The following is a 21,021-nucleotide window of genomic DNA, read 5'->3' as shown; positions in this document are numbered from 1 at the left end:
AGTCACGGTGAGACTGGGTTTATGTTTTCTGGGAGGAGATAACAGACAACTGGCTTCTCCTGTCTTTTAGGTCCCATTGGTCTCCTTGTAGTTTTAAGGTGGAGCTCTTAGGAGCTGCTTCTCTTTCTACTCGGCTTCTTTTTAAAATCATATCACCTGTTAGCGACATGTTTTGGCTGATCTCGCAGGTGTGAGACCAGATGTGCTGTTGTAGTGTCTCTGTGATTCTCGGCTCCTGTTGGCAGCATGTACACTGTGATACTGACCAGAGCTCGGATCGAGGTCTTTGCACTGTGTCTATTTATGGATGGTTATTGTGGATGGACACCAGGGACAGTCTTATCTTTGACATGGTGAATTCAGTGTCTGTGTTCAGATTCGACTCAGTCACCTCCCACAGCACCTCACCTTCGGCTCAGGGATGCTTTGTCTCTCTCTTTTGTCTTTGTCCTGTCAAATGTCTGCTATGGACCATTTCCCATAAACACCATCCAAAATGATTAACTAACCCCTGAGCAACACAGTGATTATCTCCTCCCCACCTCCCTCTGTAATGTTGACCATGTCTGACCCGGGCTGGTGTTTCTCCTGGTTTCTGGCCTGTTATGTTTCCGTCCTGGTTTGGACCAGGACACAGAGACAGGACCAGGACACAGCCATCTGGAGACCTGGAGAAAACGGCGGCTTTTCTTCCGTTTTTACTACTTCTCTTTGTTCCCTCCTATTCCCTTCCATATGTTTGTCCCTCCCTTCTTCAGCTCCCTTGAAAGCATAGCTCCTTCTCTAATGCAGGGTTCTAACTTGTCCTATGTTATTTTAGTCTGCTGTGCTGCAGTAGATGATGTGAGTCAGTAAGCAGCCGGAGAAAGCCGAGACCTTTCAGACAATCTGATTCACAGTGGCGCCCTTTGTTTGTTCCGCTCTCACCATTACATACCATAACGCTAAAGCCCAAACACACAAGGAACATTAAAACGCCTTAATGACATTCCTGTGTGAACGGAGCCTGAAGGCTCAGCCAGCCCAGCAGCACAACTGCAACAGGAGCAGACACACAGTGAGGGAAACAAAGGTCGAGCAGTTTGTGCTGAAAAATGCTGGAACTTTCTGTCTGAACTTGCTGAGGTAGAAAAGGTTTTCAGGAATTAGGAGCCTGGAGCCTTTTACTGCAAACTACAAGCTAAATGTATTTTCTGGGAGTGTAGTCGCACACATTATTCACTTTACTGCATTTAAAATGTGTTCTAAGTGAAATCAGCTGCTTTCAGAGAATGCTGCGTTTGACCTCGAGCTGTTGCAGTGAGTGTGTAGTGGTTGAAAATAAACAAGGTTCCAGAGGTAATACGTAATAGAACGGTATGTAGTTCATATTTAGATATTATTTGTAATAGTTGTGTAAAGGATGTAAGGCTGAGCTAAGTGTGTACAGAAGCTTGATCTGTTTCTGGTGCAGGCAAGAACATCTTGGACTGGGCCCCCCTTGTTTAACCTAGGGTCAAAATCCTGAGTGACTTCCTCCACCGATAGGGAATGGATATACTGTAGCTGCAGCCTTATGTGAACTGTTCATGTGCTCTGTTCAGGTTTAGAAAAAGGAAATGTGCACTAGGTCAATGCGACCTAGAAGTTCATGTACTGGACAGCTTAGACAATGCTCGGAAGAAGGTGTGTGTGGGTAGCTGGCATGGGACCGCGTCTTCATGGCTCAGGCCATGGAGGGCTGTGTAAGTGCGAGCAGATAAAAAGCTGGGTTAGAGCAGAAGGAGAAGAGAGGATGGCAATGCTACTGTGACAGGGAGAGTATACTTTGTGGGGGGACGCTGACCCAGCCGGCTGGGGGGACGCTGAATTAAGACTGACTGCTGACTAAGACTGACGGTACCTCGTGACAACAACTGACTGACTGGACCTTGTAACCAGGACTGACTGAGGCTTTTGACAATCTTTTTATTTAATACTTTATCTATCACATTGCAGGAGGAGAGTCTCTGTTCTCTGTTTCCCTAACTACAAGATTATCTGTTTAAATACTACTCTATTCAGAATAATTGTAATATTAAATGATCCTTTAAATTGGGATGGTTTGTCTGAATTAATTTAGTCGGCATCACACTCTAGCCACGACAAGTGACTGGAGGCTGGGTTTTGTCATGTTTAAGGTGTTTTGGAAGTTCAAGCTGTAAGTGGTTGACTGGGCATGGCGGCCTAAAGGTTAGAGACACAAGCTTATGTCGGCTTGGTGTCTGGACCAGCAGGGTTCAGTCTGGGTAGGACGGGGAAACTGAACCCCAGCTGCTCCAGTGTAGCTGCTCAGAGGCAGTAGGTCAGACTGTGGTTGTACTGGCCAGCTCCCAGGTCCATCCATCCATTATCTACACCGCTTATCCTGAAGAGGGTCGCCGGGGGCTGGAGCCAGTCCGACAGAGAGCCAGGGTCCACTCTGGACAGGTCGGCAGTCTCTCACAGGGACAGCTTCCAGGTGTGTCTTCTGAGCACACTACCCAACTGCCCAGTGACTTTAATGTAACCCTTGGTTTCCTCTGATCTCTACAACAGAGGCAGTGGGATCAACATAGGCACTAGAGTCACCGTACCCACATGGCCCGAGAAAACCTCCAGGGATCAAATCGGCTCCATCTGAACATAACTTGAGTGCTTACTCTGACCATCTTCAGGCTGTGGGAGAGGTCATAGCAGCTCTGACCTCTGTTTCACTGTGACCTAAAAGCTGCTGAAGTGTCTTTGAGTAAGACACTAATACGTGGACATGTCTAATGCCGGTGTCCCGCAGCTCCGCCCTCCTGTCCATGACACGGGACACAGGAAGTTTTCCATGTGGTCAAATGCAGCGCTATACAGAATCCCCACAGGCCTGCGGTGTGAATCAACACCTCCTAAGTGCTTTTGTTTTGCTGAGCAGGCAAAGAGCTCCTAGAACAATCGTTAGATTTTTACAGCCTGTGGGATGGTCGAGGTGTGGGCTGAATGGCTTGTATTCACTGCTGCACGTGCACGACATGTATCTGCATGCACTCGCACACAGCGTGGGCAGAGCAGTCGACCTCGGGGTCAGGTCACTGGAAGTGTAGGCTGATCTCACAGCTGGTGAGTCCACAGCCGCAGGCCACAGCACACACCCCGTGTCCCCAGACACACACAGCGTTTTGGCAGCGGTTAGCCTCCGTGTCAACTCGATGAGCAGGAGGCCATGGTTGTTACAGCCACTGACCTAATGAAGCGGTGAACAGTGTGGCTGGTTAGTGGGTGACCGCATGTCGGCTCCCACTCAGACTTCAGTTAGTTAGTTGTCCTGGAATGTGAAGCTGGTGGAGAATAAGTCCAGAGAGAAGACAGTTGCTGAGCATGAGGAGGCTCTGATGCTGAGGTCAGACTCGCTGCGCCACATCGGGCCGTTGTATAATAAACACCTGCTGTTACATGACCAAAAGACATGAAAGACAACACGCTGAACTGCAACCAGTCTGGCCACCTGAAAAAAAGATGACTTTAAAATATATTGTAATAAACCCAAAATTCAGGCAAACTACAGACAAATGTTCATTTTAATTTGCTCAATGAGACCTGATGATAATATCTCTAACATTACCATAGTGAAGTTTAACACTGCTCGTTTCCCCAGTGGGTGAAGCTAACATACCCCTGTTTGGACAGTAAACCAGGTGGAGGTCATGGTCATCCCACAGCAACCGTTGTGCTGCAGCCAGCCTCCCACCCCCTGCACAGCTGTGTGTCTGACACCAGCACCACCACAGCGAGGAACAAGACGGCGCCTCCCTGTCAGTCCAACAGCGTCTGCAGCGGCTGAGTGCACTAAAACGCCTGTGGTCAAACAACATATTGAGGCTCACTCAGCAGCTGAAGTCAGAGTGTTTATCATGAACTGAAGCCATAAACTTACGCTCCTTGGCTGCCCCGGTGAAACCGGCCTCTGCTGCCAACAAGCCTGAGTGTGAGCAATTAAAGCAGTGAAACACCAACACATAAAACACAAATCTCATTGTTTATCCAACACACCTTTCAGCTGCTGTCTTTCTCTGCAGGCTTCATATCTGAGCTCAGACACATCGCAGTGATTAGAGAAACATGTCTGGAGGCCATTTCTCCTCCAGAGAAACCCTGACAGTGTTTGGCAGCAGAGTGCCACAATGACACTGACAGCACTGCCCCAACACATGACAACTACACACCAGACTGCGACTCGCAGCGCTGTGGAACTTGGAGTAGGAGCGTCAGGTTGTGTTGCCAGAAGAGACTGTCCTAAATCCAGCTAGCAGCTGGCATCAGTTCACTGGTTCCTATGAAAATCAACGTGCTCTAACTAGAAAGTTGCCCTAGAAGGAAACTAACCTAATGAGTGTCCTTGTTTTTGTAAACGTTGTGTAGCATAGGCATGTAGCTGTACGTGACGAGGTCTACGGGACCTGACAGCACTCGACTTGTTTCTCCTTTCTACTAGTTTGTTGAACGTTTCCTCTGTTGTGGTGATATTTTCATGAGCTGCTTCTTTCTTCAACATTCCCTTTAAGTTTTCCAGCATTAGTCCTCTTTATACTGAGTGATATGTCACTCACATTGTCACCAAGAAGCAGCAGACCGTCATCCATCCACATCCACACAACAGCTCAGCTAACTGAGCTCAGTTACACCTAGAAGGAAGAAAATCCTAAAAATCCTGTTTGTCTTAAACAACCCAGGCTGTTCCACCTACAGTCAGACCTCCCACACTGACACAGCTGCTGTATGCAGTAGTGAATTTCATGAGCTGTGATAATTCGGCACGGTGATGCAGTCGGAGCTGAAGCTGCTTTGTGCTAAGTGTGTTTTGGCTTTAAATCTTGTCACGACTTCGTTCTCACAGACCAGGCCTAGAAAGAGCAACAGCTGAGGAGTCTAGTGACTCTTTCTTTCACCAACAGAGTGAAATGTGAAGGTCGCCTGTTTGTCCTCTCTTGTCTTAGTCATATGAAACAACAGGACTCTAGACCAGGATGTAATAAAACCCACAGCCAATGAGCAGAGTCAGAATAGGAATAAATATGCAGAAAAACCGGAGGTGCATCCTCAGACTCAGCTGCACCTTGTTTTAGTCAGACTGTCTCTCACCTCAGTAAGGCCAGATGTTTCCTGACGTGATCTGTGTTTGAACACAGCTCTTTAGAATGTCTGGGGTCAGTCGTGGCTTCAGACCCTCGGCGTTGTTGATGCTGCTGTGACCCTGCAGGCTTCTTCGTTGGTATGCGGCTCTCATCTCAAACCCTCCCGCTCTCTCTTTTGAGTGTCTCCATTCTTGTCTTATCTGTCCTCTCTGTCCCTCTCTGACCTTTTGCTCTCCCTCCCCTTCTTCTCCTCTCTGTGCAGCAGAAACGGCTGAATACAGATCAAGATACTGTGGCGGTATTTGGATAAGTATCTACTGATAACAGCTGAACGGAGCAGTGCGTGTACATCTACTCAAGTGTTGGAATTACTCTGAGTCCAAGTTAAACTTTTATGTTCCCTTTACTGCAATAGTTTAACCCTTTACTTTGCTTTACCCCAGTAATAATATCATTTAATTCATATCAGGCTCTCTAGTTGATCTGCTTTGCAACCCAAACTGCACCAGTCCGACCCAGGTGGTCTCGGACCAGGTTTGACTGATGATTCAGCTAAAATGAAAAAGATAAAGATGCCCACACTTGTTTGTTTTCCTGAAAATAATCCTTCACTTTGCCTCAGTTTATAGTTGAGTGCAGCTATTTTAGTTTAATTGAGGTGATTTTACACTGTAGTTAGGCTGCATCAAATTAGTGAATCACTTCCCTGTACAAGCCTCCAACCTGACTAAGCTGAGTCAGTCAGCCCTTTACACCAGTAACTCCAACTGCATGCAGCCTTTTGGTTCTTAGTTTGGTCACAAACCTGAATCACAAATAATCTCAACACGTTAGTTTTAGTTAAGAAGCCATGAGGACACCAGAGGACATGAACATACATTGATGATACGTCTTCAGCTGCTGGTTTCTGCTCTGCAGAAAGTCTGACACATCGCACACTGAAAGAACTAAAGCCCAGCACAAGGTGTGAACTCCCTGTTGCTGCCTGGCAACAGCAGCAGGTTGACAAGCATCAACAGTCAGGAGGTGATAGGTTGTTATTTTATCCGCATACATCAGAAGAAGTAGGCGAGCAGCTGGAAAGGCAGCGTTTGACAGCAGCTGACGGAGGATGTGAAGGTGTGAGGCCGCCACAGTTCAGGTACAGAGCTCGAACCATGAGATCACAATAAGAAGAAGAAGAAGCAGCTTAGCCTGTTTCCAGAACCGGCTTCCTGCTGTATTCCTCTGTGTTGTGTGGCCAACTCTCTGCAATGTTTCTGTGGAGGTTTCACAGATGGAGTCAGGCTAAATGACAGCTTGTCATGAGTGATAGACACCGAGGCAAGAAGCTGAGGACTGACACTTCTTCCTGAATACCTGGGAGAAGCTGTCTAAAGCCACCCTGGGCAGGTGAGAAAAACATGCAGCTAACTTGGCCACCGAAGCCACGGTTTCACTCAGTGGGAACTAAATCTTAAAATAACATCCCGCTCACACCAGTTGAAGACTCAGACAGTGAAGCTGAGAACAGTCGACCTCCACGCAAAGCTTCAAACCCCTGAGAGACCACAGAGCACCTGTGAGTCCAGCTGCCTGAACAGGGGGTGAGAACCAGTCAAACCTGTAAGAACAGGAGCCAGCAAAGGCCGACTGTGCACAAACACATTGTGTCGCCTCATATCTTTTGTTAAAGTTGAACTTGAACACAGTGAAAACTTCACTTCAACCTCAAAAAGATCCAGTTTCAGCTTCAACAGTTTGAGGTTTTGTTTGGCTCTGGCGTCGTTGGCCTGGTTGTTTGTTTGTGGAACGAGAGAGAGGTAAACTATGGATGCCTGGCTGGAACAAAGTGCAGCCTCCAGGGCAGGTTGCTAATATTACAGTACCAAAACGAACAGGTTAACTTTAGATGCTAACACATTCAGAAGGAAGAACACCACATCTGAATCCAGTCTGAGTCCTCTGGCTGCTTTTAACCCTCTCCATGTCAAACAGCCAAACCCATGTTAACCCTGGTTGTTGCTCTTTCTTTGTCCCACTCTCTCTGTGCAAAAGACGCCACCTCTTCACTCTGGCAGCTGCTGGTTCAGACCTTTAGCTGCCCAGAGCTCCTCCATGGCTGTTTGACATGACTACTGGTTGGAATAACCATTCTTCTAACCTTGGCTAGGTGGCTGATTTACAGACCGTACTTTGACATCACAGGGTGGAGATGCAGGAAGCAGAGGGTAATGGGGGAGGGGGTGTAGCTGAGAAACACCATGTCCTGTCCCACTGTCACTGGGGTTATCAGACACTGGTGGAATCTGAGTTAAGGTATTTAAAGATGCCCTTTATGATGAAGAAAGAGAAGTACAGTATTGTTCAAAATAATAGCAGTACAATGTGACTAACCAGAATAATCCAGGTTTTTAGTATATTTTTTATTGCTACATGGCAAACAAGTTACCAGTAGGTGCAGTAGATTCTCAGAAAGCAAACAAGACCCAGCATTCATGATATGCACGCTCTTAAGGCTGTGCAATTGGGCAATTAGTTGAAAGGGGTGTGTTCAAAAAAATAGCAGTGTCTGCCGTTGACTGTACAAACACAAAACTATTTTGTACAAACGTTTTTGTTTCTAGGATTTAGCAATCCTGTGAATCACTAAACTAATATTTAGTTGTATGACCACAGTTTTTTATAACTGCTTCACATCTGTGTGGCATGGAGTCAACCAACTTGTGGCACCTTTCAGCTGTTATTACACTCCATGATTCTTTAACAACATTCCACAATTCATTTACATTTCTTGGTTTTGCTTCAGAAACAGCATTTTTGATATCACCCCACAAGTTCTCGATTGGATTAAGGTCCGGGGATTGGGCTGGCCACTCCATAACATTAATTTTGTTGGTTTGGAACCAAGACTTTGCTCGTTTACTAGTGTGTTTGGGGTCATTGTCTTGTTGAAACAACCATTTCAAGGGCATGTCCTCTTCAGCATAAGGCAACATGACCTCTTCAAGTATTTTGACATATGCAAACTGATCCATGATCCCTGGTATGCGATAAATAGGCCCAACACCATAGTAGGAGAAACATGCCCATATCATGATGCTTGCACCACCATGCTTCACTGTCTTCACTGTGTACTGTGGCTTGAATTCAGAGTTTGGGGGTCGTCTCACAAACTGTCTGTGGCCCTTGGACCCAAAAAGAACAATTTTACTCTCATCAGTCCACAAAATGTTCCTCCATTTCTCTTTAGGCCAGTTGATGTGTTCTTTGGCAAATTGTAACCTCTTCTGCACGTGCCTTTTTTTTAACAGAGGGACTTTGCGGGGGATTCTTGAAAATAGATTAGCTTCACACAGACGTCTTCTAACTGTCACAGTACTTACAGGTAACTCCAGACTGTCTTTGATCATCCTGGAGCTGATCATTGGCTGGGCCTTTGCCATTCTGGTTATTCTTCGATCCATTTTGATGGTTGTCTTCCGTTTTCTTCCACGTCTCTCTGGTTTTGCTCTCCATTTTAAGGCATTGGAGATCATTTTAGCTGAACAGCCTATAATTTTTTGCACCTCTTTATAGGTTTTCCCCTCTCCAATCAACTTTTTAATCAAAGTACGCTGTTCTTCTGAACAATGTCTTGAACGACCCATTTTCCTCAGGCTTTCAAATGCATGTTCAACAAGTGCTGGCTTCATCCTTAAATAGGGGCCACCTGATTCACACCTGTTATTTCACAAAATTGATGACCTCACTGATTGAATGCCACACTGCTATTTTTTTGAACACACCCCTTTCAACTAATTGCCCAATTGCACAGCCTTAAGAGCGTGCATATCATGAATGCTGGGTCTTGTTTGCTTTCTGAGAATCTACTGCACTGGTAACTTGTTTGCCATGTAGCAATAAAAAATATACTAAAAACCTGGATTATTCTGGTTAGTCACATTGTACTGCTATTATTTTGAACAATACTGTAAATACAGTGAGGAAGTCATGGTTGCAGCTTCTACTCAGACACTGAGATCATTGCTACCCATGGTTAAAAAGCTAAAACACCAGCCTGCTGCTGAATCAGCTGGGACTAAAAGCTCTGAGCGAGAGCAGAGTAAATCCCCTGAGGCCCGGCTGCCCTGATGTTAACTGGAGGTTAAACAGTCATTTTCTGCTTTGCACTGAGCTCAAACGGCTGCTAACAGAGGACAAAGCCTATACATCAGCTGCCACTTTAATTACCATGCATCATGTGCGACTGATGGAGCCTCAGAAACACACACTGATGTGTGGATGTTACACCAGAGCACAGTAATCGATGCCACTCAAATGAAATGTGTGAAGCCGTAATAAATGTGTCTGGACATGGTGCAACCTGTCTGAGGTGAGCTATGTGCGCTACTCTGACTTCCTTCCTTTCTCCTGTAATGCCAGCCTGAATGTAACCTCGGTGTTGGCTGACATTGTCAAAAACACCCCGCCATGGTGCAGTGCATTATGGGTACAGAAACCCCATGAGTGGAGGGTGTCCCGGCCAGTTTCTGAGGCAACCATAGGAAAGAACCTCAAACTGCTTGATTATTTGCTCGTGTGTGTGTGTGTGTGCATGTGTGTGTCCACTAATTGCTGCGGCCATTCTTGTGATTATGAGGGTTTAGTGTGGTGCTTACGTGAGCAGACTGATGAGCAGTTTTCTGTTTGTTCCACTTTTAAAGGGGGAAACATTTAAGGATCTGGCCCGAGACCAGACATGACTTTGACCGTTTTTTTGCAACTGCTCTTTCAGTGATGGACTCCACTAGTGTTTCAGCTCCATCATTGCCTTAAGATTCTTAGTGATCATTTTCCAGTAATCACCTCAGTCTTTGCATGGACTCTATTCCTTCCAGGTGTCTGCTGGTTCCACTTCCTTTCTAGGAAATCAGCCACATAACTGCCAAGTCCACAGTTCAGGTCCCAGCTGGGGACTCTGGTTACATGTCGTCCATCTCTCTGCCCTGTTTTGTCTCTCTGGATTGTCTAGTGCCCAAATAAGGCCAAATACCAAGAATAAATGAAACAGTGAGGACTAGAAACAGGACAAAGGTCTGTATAATCTGACAGGAACAGGAGTCGACCTGTTGGACTGGATTACTTACTGTCACTAAATGTACTTTAAATTAAATATCAGGCTGGATAGTCTGTTTTTATTGTCAGCAAATCCAATGTTTCTGCCAAAACCAACAGTGTTTTAGAAGGAGAAACACATCGGACTCTTAGTGTCAGTGCATTTTAGGTTCCTACAGATTTCCTACTAAAATACTGAGACCCCAGTGGAGCGGCTGGCAGAAGGTCCCAGAAGGGGAAACAAAAAGTTGTATCATTTACAGACGGATGCCGAGTGTCCACAGAGACACTAAACAACCACAGAGACATGCACACATCTTTAGAGAGATTCAGTCTTGGGTTTTGGTTTGACGTAGGAAGGCGGGGGCCTTTTATCAGCCTGTGTCAGGGGCCCGTTGTGTCACACATCTTGTTTTGACCAATGCCAAAGAAGAAAAACTTGTCCTGACAGTCTGTAGAGATGCTTCTGTCTTTAGGGACAAGTTGTACTAATGTTGCATTACAAAGGTCGGTGAGGGTCACGACAAACTCCTGCCCCTTTGTCATGAGTCACAGTTTTACTGAGATGGATTCTGTGTTGCAAATTCAGCTTCAGTGGACAAATAAGAGCAGAGTCACTGAGCCACAGACAGACGAACAGTCAGGTCATGCACATGGAGTTTGAGCACTACAGCGAAACATTTTACAGGACGTCGTAAAATAAATTTAGGTTCCCAACCTGCAGTCTGTTTCAGACACACACAAACGGAGCTGGGCTCTAGATGTACCTGGTCTCCTCTGCATAAAACCACAAAGGTAGGCTGTAAAAACTGTAGCGTCAGGGCATAAACAGGCAGAGGGATACCAGAGACGTGCAGCGACGGGGTCAGACCCTGCAACAGCCATTAGACCATCGGTAGTCAGAGGACCAGAAACCATGTGTGCAGAACAGCTGGGCGTCTGTGGGGGTAACGGACGTGTTACACCGGCTCCACAGCGACAGCACAGGAAATGCTCTGATTTGTCTGGTGTAAAATATAAAAGCTGTGTGACCACAATTTGCATTAGACTGAACACCGAGGTCAGCAGCAGCTTGGGCTCTGCTGCAGCGTTGGCTTGTTTACGCCAACGTTTACTGTACAACTGTAAATCACAGGACTGAAATGAATTTAGTGGAACTTCAGCAGAGTCGCTGTGAATGTGCAAAGTGCTTCTGTGTTGACTTTTGTGAGCACTGATGGGTCGTGACCTTCTTCTGCCAAACACAGATCGTCGTGACTGTGCCAAATTTAAGTGGAGAATCAGAAGCTGTGTCACTGTCCAGCAACAAACTGATCCAGGAAACAGAAGGAGTGCAGTCTGCACCCTCACTAAACAGCACAGAGACATTTCCTCACACTGTTATTTAATGGCAGTTGGCCTGTTAGTTAATCTAAGTAATTAGTGGCGATCAAATTAGTTTGCTGAGCTTTTAGGCCGGTTAGCATGTTAGCAATCAGCCTTCCAGCTAATCCTGCGATAGACTTTTAGATTTTTTTTCCTGTTTTATGAAATGTGCATGTTGGAGAGTTTCCCTAGTCGTCAGTGAGGCTATGTTCACCCACCTTTCATGTTACAACACTTAGCTACAGTATCTAGGCAGCTCGCTGGGCTGCTCCTCATCCACAAATGTCATTGTGTTTTAATTAATAATTCTTTCCTGACAGTCCAAGTTTGTCATGTTTGCTGAAACAGTGGCTTTTGGCTTTGCCCTTTGCATCTTAACTCAACCGACGAGATCCCTGCTTAAACATAACGCACAGTGCTTCCTGCTTTTGATCAGTATTTCTCTCAGAAACCTGACATGAATTAGAGATGGGTCAGACGCAGCTGGACTTGACAAGGAATTTTACATTATAACTCTATTTGAGGCTGTGATATTGACACCAGGGCACAGAGGGAACATGGCTCCTCTTTGATGTGTGTTTCTAATAAAGAAAAAACCTCTCTGTTGTTTATTCTGAAACAGGGAGGATGTGGAGGAAAGAAAGATGTGTGTGAGGAAGCCGGTGAGAAAAACAATCTTTTCTCTTGTCTTCACAGTGAAATCTGACATGGAGCAGCTTCCAGTGCAGAGATGAATGAGCACCGAGCAGGTTCCCAGCAGCGTATTTTTATCTTTGTCCCGTGACATCACCCCGAGACACAGCGGACAGAGAGCGTGTATGGCAGTGACCCGACTGCTGGGAGAGCCAGCCTATAATTAACCACGCCGAGCCTCTAAGGCAGCGAGCACTTAACTGAAGCTGATTCCAGCATGATTTTCAGATCCATCTCAATCCAACCACACAACTCACTGATACTTTTTCAGGAACTCTTCAGGCCACTTTTCAGACTTAGAGCTGCACAGTACCAACATCACTGCTCTTCCACAACGAACCGATGAGCAGCAGCATGTTCACAGAGACTGTGGTAGTGAACAGTCAGCTGAAGCCTTCACTCAGCCTGGTGACTTTTCTGCACCAGAGGGTCGAGTCTGCAACTGAAACACAGCTTCACTCGCTGACCGACAGATCAGGTTATGAACCTCCATAAAGAAGAAAACAGGTCGAGGGCTGCTCAGGTTACTGCAGCACCTGAAGCAGGTAGGATGAGCATGAAACACCAATGAGCAGCAGTGACAGCAGGACTTCCTGTCAGTCGCTGGGAACAGTGTGAGGTTTAGTTAGTCTCTGTGCCACGAGTTGTCCGTGCAGCTGAAGTGCATCTGTCCTGCATTAGTGCTGTGTGAGGAGCGGGATCGGCTTCTTGAAACACGAAACCTCTGTATGTTACTGGAAGTGCTCTCTGGATTTGCAGGAACATTTCAAACAGTGTATGATGTGCGCAGGAGGAGTGCAGTGTTAGTTCAGCAAACACGCACCATTTGTTGACTTAGGATCTCAGTGTTTATTTGGGATTTCATCAGTTTCCTCTTTGGAGCCTTAATAGCACAGGGAGGGAGGCGGATGGAAGATGGGCTTCTCTCTGAGTCGCTGTGTGAGTTTGAGTTAATGGTTCCTCTAACAGCTGGGTTTGTATGTTATCATGTATCATCACTGCAGTGAAACATGCCCACAGTGTGTTTCATTCAAGGGACCGAAAAACCATAGTTAGAAAAGTGTTTACAGCCAAAGTCTGTCCTCATGGAGAGGCCAGATGTGTGCAGGCTACAGAGGCTGTGTCCCTGCAGCAGTGCTCCTCTAACCTGTAGCTGCACACCGAGCCTGCAGCAGCTGTGGAGAGGCCACGAGACTTATGATGGCTCAGCTCTGGTTTTCTTCTCCACTGCTGTTAGAGAAGACGGCGTTAAACTGTTAACCTCAGACGACTTGTCACTGCAGAGGTCGTCTGTGTTGTTAATGGTTCATGACCAAATGCAGCACAGTGTCCTTTACAGGCACAGATGTCGGCCCTGCTGCTGCTGTGTCACTGGCTGCAAACTCAACTTCCTCTAAACTGAAAAAGATTGGGTTTGGTTTATGAAAACTACTTGGTTAAGATGAGGAGAAGCTGTGATGACTGTGGTTAGCAAACATCGTCTCCCAGGTCAAAGGTCACCTCTGTCCTGTCAGGTACCATGGACGTATGTCAACTACTCTCTTGTTTGCTCTTTGTAGACAATGATTCACCCAGAATCAGAGATAAGGGAAGGAAACGCTGCCAAATGAGAGTCCGAGGAGCAGCACTGGATCACAAGGAGCAGCAGGAGACAATAAGGTCAAAGGGCATGAAATGCAGAAGAGGCAGAGTGTCAGGAAGCTGAAGGGAACTCCTATGAAAGTGACGGAGTGGAGGTTAGGAGCAGCATGAGAAGGAGAACGGAGCATCTAGCTATCAGTATTTATCCACAATGCACCAGCAGATGCTGCAGCAGATAGGACTGCTGACCTCTGGCTGTTTATCTCCACTCGCCTGCCTGTTTACTGGAACCGTCTAAATAATAAGTGGGAGCAGGAGTCACAGAAACAGTCGACGAGAGCTGAGGAAGGTAGACGTTCTCAGGAAAGGCTTTAACGCTGAAGACGAGACAGACGAGTAGAAGGAAACAGGCGTGTTTGCTGAGATGGAAACGGCTCCATTGACACCTGAACATAGCAACTTTACAGGACAGTCTACAGCAGTGGTCCCCAACCCCCGGGCCGCGGCCCGGTACCGGTCCGTGGATCAATTGGTACCGGGCCGCACAAGAACTCATTAATTATTTCCGTTTTATTTATTATCTGAGTCTGAATGATCTTTTATTTTGAAAAATGACCGCATTCTCTCGGTTACATCTCGGTCACTTGAGCGCCAAAACTGGCTTACTTGTGCGACATATTCAGCCTGCGGACATGTTTCAAACATTAGTGGGGATTTTGGGTGAGACTGAGCCTGAGCCTTCATTCTCCCAGCTGGTGCACGATCACCTGTCTTTGCTTTTAAAAGAGTTCGAGCGCTACTTCCCAACCACAAAGGACCCACGAACTGCCAAGGAATGGATCTGCAACCCATTTGTCAACAAACCAGGTGAATCCAGCAGGTCTGTGCAAGAAGATCAACTGCTGGAGATCGCAAATGACGGCGGCCTTAAAAGTATGTTCGAGACAACAACTCTGTCGGTGTTCTGGATTAAAGTCATGACAGAATACCCTGAGATCGCCACCACAGCACTGAAAACTGAGACTTTGATGTTATACTCATGTTATGTTGGTGGCGCAACTGCTTAAGTTGCATACAAGTACACAGTGAATTCACATTTATTATTATATTAACAATATAAACAATCTACGTAATCACCCCACCCCCACCCCCACCGGGCCGCAGCAAAATTGTCAAGCGTTGACCGGTCCGCAGTGATAAAAAGGTTGGGGACCACTGGTCTACAGTACCGAGCTGTGTGCACATTTCTGACACTTTTAACTGTGATCTCTTCACCATCCTGCAGACAAACGTTCCACGTGCTACATCCGGTGTCAGACTAGTTTCCATCTAGACAGCCACTGGTTTTAGTTCATTTCTGCTGCCGGTAGAGAACCAGCGCTTTATTTCCCATGTGCCCCAGTGTCAGGCTGAGTTTTAGGGAAGTGTGTTTATGATGTAAAGTAAAACTTTATGGTGATGGTTGTGCGCATCGTACACAGTTACTTCAATGAGCCTATATGTTGTTAACAGAAGTACGTGCTCGCTCACCCTGTTGTCTCTGTGTCGCCGTCTGCACTGAGACACTACTGACCGACTGACTCACCAGTCTGCGCAGGATCCTCTTGCTCCTGTCGTCGGTGCAGTAGTCCGACATGATGGTCCTGTGGACCAGAACCAGGCCGTTCAGGAACAACCAGGAGCCAAACCAGAGCAGAGCGAAGACCAGGGTCCCTCGACGAGACCACCGCCTGAGGCCCAGCCACCAGAGCAGGCGCACCCTGCGCCTGCGACCCCCTCCACCTGACGCCAGTTCTCCAGGGAGCATTGTGATGGTGGCTGTGATCTGCACCAGATCCTTCTCTGCCACAGAGTGTCCTGGCTCGTCTGAACAGTTTCTGCTATAAAGGATCCAGCTGAAGCAAAAATCTGCACAGCTCAAATTCAGAAAAGGTTTGTGCTGAAATAAATTTGTCCAAAAAAGCAAAATTTAGAGCCTCAAAAAATGTTTGTTAGTTTGATAACGTGAAATGTGTGGAACTGAAATAATTATAACTGAGATCATCTTAATGAGTCTAAGATCTAAACTGGTGTTAATCCATCTGATTAAAATCTAGACCAGTAAAACTGTTGAAACATAATGAATCATGTCGGTGTCTCCAGTGGGGAACCAGGTTCTCATGGGCCGTCAGGTCTCCCATGATCCTTTGCAGTCAGTTATAGTGAAAACAATGAATCACTGCTATGTGAGAAAAAAACAGGAGAAACATCCAGGTCCCAGGACAAGTCACTCGGTTTTGTCCTCAAACACAGACAAGTCCAAATGGTCCAGGATAAAATTCTCCAGAAACACAAAGCGAGCGGCTGCAGCGTGTCGTCACTTGGTGAGAGCGCCACGTTCCAGGCTGTGAGATTCGGCTGCTCTGACCTCCAGTTCGGCTGCGATTTCAAAAGAAATGTGTGTAAATGTTGTTTGCTCCTGCTCAGATTCGTTCTGTGTGTCTGACACTCGGTTTGTTTTCCTCACAGTGAGTCCACTACTGTGGAGCCATAACTCAGGAGCAGCCGAGTCACTGTCACACGGTGATGTGGGTGTCGGGGCCCATCTGTGGTGAAAGGTGGCATCTGGACACACACGCTCTCTACAGCATGCACACAGACAAACCCAGAGGTCTCCGTCTGAAGCTCCTGTGGTCGTCGTGTCTCAGACCGAAATGTTTCTGAAAATCAGTCACAAACTTCAGAACATGCAAAAGTAGTAAGTTGGAAAAAGAAACATGAAAACAGCCAAAAACTAAAATGTCCCTAAGGACCAGAGCTCTGCCTGATTCAGTGTCTTTAACACTGGACACTTCTTCATAACGAGACACAGACACAGGAACAGCGACAGCAGTAAATTCAACACGACTCTGATCTGTTAAAACAACAGAAGAACTACTGAACCCAGGAAAAGGAGGAAGTTTGGCAAAGACACCTGTGATCAAAGGAACCGGTGTCAGTGCTTTAGATCTGTGCTCAGAGTTCCAGCCCTCAGCTTTCACATCAGCCTGGGTGAAGTGCAGCCTTTATGAACTTTACACACTGATCCAGACTGAAAGATGTGAAATCATGTGGATTTTTACAGCTCTGAAAACCTGCGTCTTTCTACCTGTGTCTGTAGAAATGTAGGAGTTAAACTTTGTGGTGTGTTAAAAGAAGAAGGGTCTGTTTTACTTTAAAGCTGGTGATGGTTCCAGTGAAGGAAAGGAACTCAAAGCTGCATGGATTCTTCCTCAAATGAAACTAATCATCTCTTCCTTTTGCAGCCCAGTCGCGGTTTCTCAGAGTGTGATTGAAGCTTGTAGCCGCACAAAGAGACTCGTCAGTCAGTCGTCTGGCTTCACCTGCTTCCTGCTCTGAAGTTAAAGCCTTGAGCATCAACATGTGGCTCTGGACGCAGCATCTGCCCGCTGTGTTCCTGTCATCGGTGTCTGTCAGTGCTGGTTCCGACACACTTTTACTGAGGCATCCAGAAACGCTGCCACCCAGTGTCACAGGCCTCAGTACAGTTTCCTGATGTGGTTGTGCTTCAGTCACACTACAAGGGGAGAACAGGAAAACACAGACACCTGCCAGAAGTCAGAGGAGCGATGTGGTCTGACACAGAGTCCTGGTGAAGAACTCAAACACACCGTCTCCTAAAGGGGAGAAACCAGGAGCAGGTCCATCACCGCCTGCTTCCTGTTGGTGGGACTGTGGGTGACAGAGACGACAGCTGCTGCAGCTGCTCCCCAGGGATACAGCCAGACATCAGCTCCTGTCCGTATGATCCTATAGGCTGGATCCCTGCTGCATGTGCACCGTCCATGTGTCCACTGTGTGAGACAGCACCTTGTTTCCTTCTTGGGTAGAAAAATCAGTTTGTGGCAGAACAAAAGCGCAAAGGAGAAAAATAAAACTGCAACAAAATGCAGTGATGCAGCAGCTATTGAGGACAAACTTCAGCTCACTCCTTATCTGCAGATGAGCTGCAGGACTAGAGTCCACAAAGAAAGTCTCAGCTGCAGCCACTTGCTCATGTGCAACAGGTGGCGAGCACCTCTTCAGATCTTATCCTGTCCTGAGGAAACCAGCAGGTGGTTTGGTCCCTGAAGCTGGTTTGTGCAGATTCTTTAAGAAGGTCTGTGATTCAACCTATCCTGCAATTACCTCCTCAGTGTTGCCTCTGTGTTCTTGGAAATGTAGAGCAGCCTGTGTAAACGGGGCTGCAGCAGTGTGCTGTGTAGCCACAGGACTCGGACAGGTCCAGTTTCCTCCTCACAGACTTAGTGCTCTTAGCAGGTCTTTCATGGGGCACTGGACACACCGAGGATGGAAGGACCAGATTTGTATCAGACTTGTAGCCCAGTCTCCTACAGGTCTGTTATTAATATCCTCCATTTGCCTCTCAAACATCAAAACCCAACTGTTAACTGTCCTCAGCAGTAGAACTGCTGTTTTCCCTGAATGTGAAAACCTTAAATATCTAAAGGGATTTTTTTCCATCTAGTCTGGTTACCTTTGGGTTCTACATAGTTCTGGTTAAAGACATGAGGGACTTGATTTGCCTCTGATGTAGTAATAGAAATAAAACTTCACTACTCACCACTCAGCAGATTTAAGATGAAGACAGTCCACGAGGTCTTGGCTCCAGAACTTCACTCTGTTTTCTCTGTAAAATAAAAATGGACAGAACAGAAGGTTCTGATTTTCCTTAATGACTAAAAACTCCAGAACCAGGTTTAACTCACATCTTTGCAGCCACTGACATAGTTTAAAGACTCGGTGGCAGGTCGTCTACAAAGTCCAGAATACTACACGGTTTATAATCCTGCTGCATGTGTATCCTTTATTTACCTGGTTTTCCTTTGAACAGATGATCCAAACTCCAGAACCAGGATGTTACTGTGCAGCAGCTACTGAAACAAAGAGAGGACTCGCCAGCAGGTCTGCAGGTGGTCTGCCAAGACCAGAGGTCCAGACATCTGCTCCGCATTTGTGCAAGAGAAATCCTAAATCTTTCTTGTGAACCTGCTGTTTGTCGATCCTTCAGTTGTCTGGGTTGGCTACAAAACAAGAACAGAGTCAAACATCTAACTCTGCAAACACAACCAGGTCATTCAAAACCTGCTAAGTCCACTAAGTGGAATTTCCTCCACGGAACATGATGTTTGTCTGCACTCCGTCTGTGAGTCCTCAGCCTGACTGGAGCGTCCCCACACTGCGGAGATGGCCCGGCTGCCTGCTGTAAACCCAAAGTCAGGACTGTCAGGCAGCCCTGCTGGCTCCAGCAGAGGTCTGGTGTTTCACTGGCTCTGGTTTCTCCCCACGCAGCTGCTGCTCTCTTTTCGTCTGACGCTCCACGCTGCCGGGCTAGTGTGTGTGTGTGTGTGTGTGTGTGTGTGTGTGTGTGTGCGCGCGCCTGTCCGTTCAGCTCCACACCTCCTCCCACCTCCCCTCACTCCGCTGCTCTCCCTCTTCTTTCCTTTCCTACCGACTGTGTTTGCCTCTGGTCTCCGCCGTCCCTCCTCTCACCCCTCTCACCTCCCCTTCACCCTCTCCTCACCCCACTGTTGTATTTTCATGCTACTGTACCTCTCTCACCCCTCCCCCTCCCCCTCCCTCTCTTTTTACCCCTCCTCATTTTTACCCCGTTACCACGGCAGCAAGTCTCTGCTTAGGTTCGCTCACTGAGCCTCGCTAAATTAAAAACTCTCACCTATTTATCTCGCTTTGCTACTCTTCCTTTCACGCCTTCTCTCTCTCTCGCCGTCCCTCCCCTGCACCCTCACTAATACGCCCTCCAGTAAAAGCAGCTCAGAGCCCCAAGGCATGTTGGTAATGACCTGTTTGTAAAATGCCAATAAAGCTGTGCAAACATAAAGCGAGGCGGCTGCTCGGTGTGGAGGCTGACGTCGTCATGGGCCAAGAAAGTTTGAGGAGTTTATTCTTAAATGCACTGGTGTGTGTGTTATGTTTGCTTCTGCAGGAGCACAGATGGGTGATTACTGCGGCTGATAGGATGATTAAAGCTGTGTTTGGTGATGTGTGGCCACCACAGGACAGAACATGCTGTAACAGGCTGGCAGACACGTCCCCCAGCTCCGCCCAACAGCTGAAACCAGAAGAGTAAAAAAATCTCTCTGTTTGCAAAAACACAAATAACTAAAATTATCTAAGGCAAGAAATGTGTGAGTGTCAATGAGAAATGCACGTCTCATGATCTACAAGTAAAGATTTACAAAGGTTTAACTGAGTAATAGATGGTGTTTACAAAGACTCCAATCCAGTTTTACCATTAGATGCATCTAGTCTTAAATAAATAAATCTGTTCTTTGCATATTTCCAACTTCAATTTCAGTGATTTAATGACATTTGCTTTAAATACATGTGCGTGTCTACAAATGTTTGTTGCAGAGCTGCAGTGGAGACCAAGCTCCTCCAGGAGCAGGTTCACTGTGTGGACCAGAGGTCGCTCTGAGTTCTATAAACTAGTGAAACAGATGCTGGACTGAAGACGAAGATGTTTGGGCTAATGTGTAAATGATTTTCTATGCCCACATGCAGCAGTTCCGGTGCAGCACTGCCCCGCAGTTGGAGTTGTGTTGTGTCCGCCTGAGGGACGTCGTGTCCAGTGTTCACTCTCCTTTAGCTGGTCTCTGCTGAGTCCTGAGAAAAATCAGTGGCTCCTGCTGCTACATGCTCCACTGGCTTCACCAGCTCGTCACTGGATTTGCTCTTTCGTTTCCTGTTTACAGTCGCTGCCTCCTGAGTGAAGCTCTCAGGGGGCTGCGGACATGAATCCAGTGAGGGCGACAGAGAGACGAGGTGGTGGGGCGACCAGACTCTGACTCACACACTGGAGCCCTGAGCCTTCCCTTAGTTATGCTGCTATAGGCCTAAGCTGCTGGGGGGCCCCTTGATGCTCTGAGTTTCTCTCCCCTCTCCTCTCCTCTCCTCTCCTCTCTCTCCCTATGCTTCTATATGCCACCATTACACATTACTAACTTTGTGTCTCCTCTGTCCCGTAGTGTGTCCTCTCTCTCTCTCTCCACCTTTCAGCAGGTTGCCCTGGCCCTGGAGCTCTACGTCTCTGACGAGCAGTCCCCAGCCACATCGACCTGATCAGTGTTTGATTGTTGTGTCTTGTTGCTTTTCTTCTTTTGTCTCTCCTCTATCCACTCACCCCAAC

General features: G+C 47.0%; 1 protein-coding gene across 3 annotated transcripts in view; it reads right to left on the bottom strand.

Moving 5' to 3' along the window:
* Positions 1-18,452, bottom strand: part of dipk1c (divergent protein kinase domain 1C) — a 34,470-nt gene extending 16,018 nt beyond the window's left edge. For 2 of the 3 annotated variants that reach the window (XM_020621903.1, XM_020621905.1), the window contains exon 1: positions 15,418-16,494. In XM_020621903.1, the coding sequence (XP_020477559.1) occupies positions 15,418-15,639 (222 nt within the window). In that variant the 5' untranslated portion in view covers positions 15,640-16,494. Of the gene's footprint in view, positions 1-15,417; positions 16,495-18,435 lie in introns of those variants that run through there. The other variant, XM_020621904.1, reaches the window with a different exon arrangement.
* Positions 18,453-21,021: the final 2,569 nt, after the last annotated feature.

The sequence above is a fragment of the Monopterus albus genome, unplaced genomic scaffold, assembly GCF_001952655.1.
Source record: "Monopterus albus unplaced genomic scaffold, M_albus_1.0 scaffold269.1, whole genome shotgun sequence".
NCBI classification, from domain to species: Eukaryota; Metazoa; Chordata; class Actinopteri; order Synbranchiformes; family Synbranchidae; genus Monopterus; species Monopterus albus.
Note: the sequence above shows the minus strand (reverse complement) of the source record. Positions and strands in the feature narration are given on the sequence as shown.